The sequence below is a fragment of the Pomacea canaliculata genome, linkage group LG8 (assembly GCF_003073045.1).
Source record: "Pomacea canaliculata isolate SZHN2017 linkage group LG8, ASM307304v1, whole genome shotgun sequence".
Classification (NCBI taxonomy): domain Eukaryota; kingdom Metazoa; phylum Mollusca; class Gastropoda; order Architaenioglossa; family Ampullariidae; genus Pomacea; species Pomacea canaliculata.
Genome location: NC_037597.1, coordinates 27739643 through 27745526, shown reverse-complemented (window position 1 = coordinate 27745526; position 5884 = coordinate 27739643). Strand labels below are relative to the sequence as shown.

The 5884-nt window shown below is 48.4% G+C and overlaps 1 protein-coding gene across 1 annotated transcript; it reads left to right on the top strand.

The window, feature by feature from the left end:
* Positions 1 to 513: 513 nt before the first annotated feature.
* LOC112571170 (neurogenic differentiation factor 6-like) lies at positions 514 to 2951 on the top strand. The gene has a single exon (XM_025249989.1). The coding sequence runs from the start codon at positions 1043 to 1045 to the stop codon at positions 1808 to 1810; it is 768 nt and encodes a 255-aa protein (XP_025105774.1). The 5' UTR covers positions 514 to 1042; the 3' UTR covers positions 1811 to 2951.
* Positions 2952 to 5884: the final 2933 nt, after the last annotated feature.

The following is a 5884-nucleotide window of genomic DNA, read 5'->3' as shown; positions in this document are numbered from 1 at the left end:
GTGCGTCTGGCCGTGTTTTGGGTGGATACGACCCTCGTGCCAAGCCTCCACTGACGCGAAGTCATGAATGAAAGAAAGTGGGTCACGCGAGGAGAGGGGGGAATGAGAGGGGAAGGAGGTGGTTTACAAATTTCGTGCGATAGTTACCGACTTTCCTCCACACACCTTCCCTCCCCCCCCTCATCCCCACACTCCACTCTCCTCATCGCCGCCTCGCCCACCCCTGTTTGCTTGTTGCTCTCCTTTCTAATGTGAACCTTTAAAAACAAATGCGTGTCACTACTCTAACAGCCATTCCCGTGCTTCGTCCACCCCCATCCTCTCTCATTCTCTCTCTCAGCCCTTCCCCCTGTCATATCTACCTGTAGCCTTCCCGCCTCTCGCCAGCGCATTACCTGGTGAGGACAGCGGGCTTGTGGCTGGCGGTGACGGTGGCGACACACAGTTCACTGTTATCCCCCCCCCCCCCCGACAACCCTCCCTTCACGAGTGACCCTCACATTCTCTCCTCCCTCCCTTAAGTTTCTCGTAGATAAAAGCCCCGACCCCTTCCCTCCTCTCCGTACATACACTCACAACTCTCTCTCTCCGTCCCTAAACGGCTTGGCCCACCTTTACTAGCGAGGACAGTGACGGCAAGAAGCCTCGGCATTGGATGGTCCCTCCCTCACCCCCACAGAATTGTGACAACTGGGCCAGTGAACCACGCTGCACACAGCTGTGAACAAGTCGAGCAAGAAGCTGTGGGGTTCACCACCAGGTAGTCAGGTGGACGGACAGAAACACCGCAGGCTGCACGGACGGGCCAGTGTACCTGTGAGGCCAGTTCTTCAAAGTGCAGGCGGCATTCCTCTCTCGCTTTGTCAGCAGACTGGAAACATTGGACTGTCACCACGAGTCCTCGTGCAACTATCCCCCAGACAGGCTTTGCCATCTTTGTGATGTACCAGAGGGGCCATCAGCCTCGCTCTTATAGTTAGTTTGGACTTGCATCAAAGACCCTACCACAGCCTCAACATTCACTGAGATATTTCCACAGGCCATGGAGTCCAGCAGTTCTGGGGGAGGCGACGAAGGTTCCAGCACATCGCTGGGGTCAGCAACGGAGACTAGGGCTGCGGGGGGGAACAGTGCCTCCTCACCCTGCGACACCGGTATCCAGGTAGGGACACTGAGAGGCGACAAATACAATCTGCGGAAGAGTTCTCTGAGAATCCGAGTGGAGGTGGAGCGGAAGCAGCAGCAGCCCCGACAGAAGAAACCGAAGAGCAGGCCCCCGCCCCTCAGTAAGTATCGCCGCCGCTCGGCCAACGCTCGAGAGCGATGTCGGATGAAGGAGATGAATGAAGCTTACGAGGAGCTGAAGAAGGTTTTGCCGCATTTGGCGCTGGGCACGTGCGAGAGCAGCACATGGGACTCCGGGACAAGCAGCAGCAGACAGACCGACAGCAGCAACAACAAACCTACAAAAGTCGCGGTGCTCCGGGTCGCCATCAACTACATCGCGGCGCTGAGGGGGCTGCTGGGATACGACGACAACAACAGCAGCACCAGCCACAACCTTTGCAGCGACGACCTCGGTTCTGACGCTGCCTCCACCAGCGCGGCCAGCACGACAGGCACGTCTGGGGACGAAGAGTCGTTGCTGTCGTCGGACATGGAAGCTACGGTGTCGGACCTGACGGAGTACTATGGCGTCGCTAACTTCCTGTCTCCTGACCTGACCCCTGACCTCCTGGAACCCGACCTGACCTTGACTCTCAGCCCAGAAGAGGAGCTTTGCTTGGAGCTTGTGGCCGATGTCTTGTGATGGACCCTCAACAACATCGTCTAACATTTTTGGAGTGTTTCTGAGGATTTCTACATACGTCACCTGTAGGGACATTCAGAGGTGCTTCGCTAAAGACTCGGCAAGAAATGTCAACCCTGACTGGGGTCCTGGCGTAAAGTCGGTAAAGACACTGCTGCAAGTTTCAGTTCGACTGTGTGATACCACGTGACATGCCATGACCCGAATGACCCCGAGTCGTCCCCTTCACCCTGCATCTGTGGCTGGGGAGGAAGACTAGTTCCTGCAACAACTGATAAAAATTTGATTTAAACAAAAAGTGTATGTTTGAGTTCAGCCTTCATGTGCTTGAAAAAACTAAAACTACTTTTCTATGGGGCAGTAATGTCCCGGATGTATAATACGTTTTCCGCCGGTGTGAAGTATACGGGTGTCGTGTACAGAACGTCCCACAGCTCCACGATTCTCTGTTACAAAAATCGCCAAATATCAAGCAGACTGCGGCTGAAAGACAAAGGGTTTGTGCCAGCAATGAGAGCAGGTGTGATGGGCACGTGCTAAGTATGACACGTGACCGAGGGGCGATGACAACCACCAATCGTGTCCCGTGTCGCACACTCCAGTGACGTCATGCACGTGATCTGCGGTGCGAGACTCAAAAATGGTAAACTTACTGCGAGGGCGAGAAACCTGCGACTATTGACAGTTGTTGACAGATATTTCAGAAGTAGTGTTGACAGTTGTTTACAGATATTTCACAAGTAGTGTTGACAGTTGTTTACAGATATTTCACAAGTAGTGTTGACAGTTGTTTACAGATATTTCACAAGTAGAAGCAGTGCCAACCTTACCACCAAACACAGGACTGGTACCAGTCGTGAAGCTGTCGGTGTAGTGTCGGTGTAGAGGTACACTCATGTCGTCATCCTAATTAGCGAAGGTTGATTGTATTCTACAATTGTCTAACATCTTGTGAAACATCGAACATTTCTTGTGAGACAAGGACATCTGGTCATCTGTGAAAAGCTGTTTGAGGCGTTAGTGTCATTAGTCCCAGGCAGCAATACAGTGTTCATACATTGTTTATACATTGTTCATACATTGTTCATATTGTTCATGTTGTTTGATATCTTAACAGACTGCAAATAAATTAAGAACGGGTGAAGATGTTATTTGTTATAATACAGTTTTATATTTAGCCACAAGATCTGTCTCTCTATTTGCACGAGTGTTTGTCAGTTTGTTTTTCTGTCTTTCAGTATTTATTTGTCAGTTTGTTTTTCTGTCTTTCAGTATTTATTTGCAGTTTGTTTTCTAAAGATGTATGTCATGATTCTCTTCACACTTTTCTCGGCACCCACCTCAGTATTTTGTCTTCTCATGTTTTCTAACCAACGTTTGGGCTTACCTTGATAATGTTTTGTAATGTAAACGTAGGAAATAAGTTTGTTTTCTAACATATCTTCGCCATCCACAGCATTACACCGACACATTGCTGTTGTACAGCATCCTCATCATTACAAAGGAAGTATCTGAGAGAAGAGACGACTTTCCCTCCCCAGGCGGCTGTCACTAACGGTCCCTCCCTGCTCCTGGATTGAGCGCATCTTTGTGATGCGGATACTGGCGCGCTATAAAACTACATCATCATCATCATCATCATCCTGTGGACGATTCTCAGCTCCAGCCTCATCATACTTTCCTCCTCTCCTCTTCCTCCTCGTCCTCATCGTGCTGGCGATGAACTGGAAGCTTGCACATGTTTTGCAAGTCAAATAATGAGCGACACAGCCTGAAATAAATTAGCATTTGTCATTCTGTCTTGAATGTTTCATCATGGATGCATAATCACGTGATGTCTCTCTCTCTCTCACACACAGCTATTTATATCTCCCCGAGTCTAGAAATAGAGAAAGACTAAAAAAGAAATAGCAGGACAGGTGAGTGTTTATCAGGCTGAACTATCACCTCCATGTTTACGGGTATCCTCGTCTTTTTGTGAATATTTTCATCGCTGTCTTTACATACTTGGACATGTTGACTGTGAGGTTCTCACAAATAATTCTGTCCCTGAGTCGTTTGGAGACATCGAGGCTAATCCACTTCCGTCATGCGCACAAGGTGAGCTGACAGCGAGCTGCCTGTCACTTGCGAGGGTCTGGGTTCAGGATAATTAATATTTATTAGTTAATTAATATTAATATGCATTACTTGTGCCATGTTTACTTTATGTCAGCTCACTGGCCATCATTGCCTTGTCACAATCACAGTTGTGACAAGTTGACCAAAGTAACTAAAATAATCGCTAGCCAACAAACAATTGAATAAATTGAAAAAGATTCTTGGGTTTTGATCACAAAAATACTGAAAATAAAATACTAAGTACAGAGAAGACATTTCAGGCTTATCGTTTGTCTGTCGTCTGTTTGCCGAGAGAAAACACATCTGGGGCAACCCTGTGGTTTTTGAGTGAAACGAAAGGCTGGCTGTGAACATCTTACCTGTCCTGTTGACATAACAAGCGATGCTACTGCATGTTCAGCAGCTTAGTGAAGGAGAGAAAGTACACAGAATATGAAGGGTGGAGGGCTGAATCAAAGTGTTTGCCTGTCAGCGTCTGCGCTCGTCTTTCTTCAACCCACTTCCCCCTTCTTCACCTCAAGTGGTCGTCGGGCGAGGGTGGGGCGGGACTGGGAGGATGCGGCGGTTGATGAGGTCCACCAGGCGACCTTTGCTTACCTGTGGTCAGCAGGGACACCATGGGAAGTTCCGCTTATAGTTTTGTTAATGCTCCCTGTAAAATGAGAAGGAAATACTAAAAAACAAAAAAAAAAAAGGATGACAAAGATGCACAAAGAAGGATGGACACAGCAAGAGAAAAAAACAGAGAGAAAAAAAGGAGAAAAAAAACGGGTTTTTGTTTCAAATCTGTGTGAACAGTTTTCAAATATGTTTTTCTCTGCATTGATTCAAAAGCTGTTTTATGAATACAAAACAAATACAAAGATGAAAAGCTCCCATGAAGGCAACGTTGCGTGTCCAGCACGTGCCAACAGACCCCAGGACGGGGGGAGAACAAAGGTGCTTGTGTAGAAAGACCCCACAAGGGGTCACATCGCTTGTAGTTTACTGTTCCACTAAAGTACTTGTATGTGCGTTTGTCCGCTTGTCTGCATGAATACTGCAGTCGGTGATTAAGACTTGAACCGCATTTCATGCACTTTCTGTGGCTGAGGATTTAGCTGTAACGGCTTTTCCCGTCGTCATGGCGACAGATCTCGCGAGAATGTCTAATTACTGTGCTATCGGCGGTTTTGCGAAGTTTCTGTTATGCAAGGCAAGGACCAGACATAGGACATCAAGGGAAGCCACCCACGTAGAAGCTGTTATAAAGCTGTGATGACCCGGACATAATCCCAGGCGAGAGCCGCGATTGGCTGACACAAGGCCTGGAGGACGCAACACGCGCACTAAAAGTCTCCCCCAGGTAAGGCCAGGTGATGACAGACGGGGAAAGGGAAGACAACTGTCCGAGGACTTCGTCTGCAGGTTGATCGAAGTCATCGAACTCGCTCTGATTGTCTCCCAGGAAGTTTGTTTCTCTCGTTTGTTGTTCTCACACAGCGAGACAGTGTTGTGTGATAATCTCTAAACACAAAGGCCGTTTATTATTTGTGTAATCCGACGTCTGCTTGCTTACACCGGCACAGACATAATCACACAGGTACACACGCACCCTCCACCCTCACGTGACACCCTCCCATCGCACTCGACGTTGGGATTCAAGGGAGAGAATGAGGTGTCCGCGAATAATGAAAATACCGCAGTTCTCGGAAGCCACAGAAAGGAGAGAAGAATGTAGTAGTTATCAGGATACTCACAGTTCTCGGAAGACAGACCATAGAGAAAAGTGAACAGGTGTAGTAGTTCTCAGAAATAATACACAAAGCTCGCGACGCTTGAGAAAGCAGCGTAGTCCTTGATGAACTCAGGGTTATTGCCCCTGTAGAGGGAGGAGCAGGTCGGGTCGCTGAGGAAAAGTTGTCTTTCGGCTTTCCTCACTCTCTCCTTCCCTTTCTCTTTCTCTCTTGTCTT

Bases quoted from the DNA above. Each gene is read 5' to 3' on its own strand.
- LOC112571170 (XM_025249989.1), top strand. From the start codon at position 1,043: ATGGAGTCCAGCAGTTCTGGGGGAGGCGACGAAGGTTCCAGCACATCG.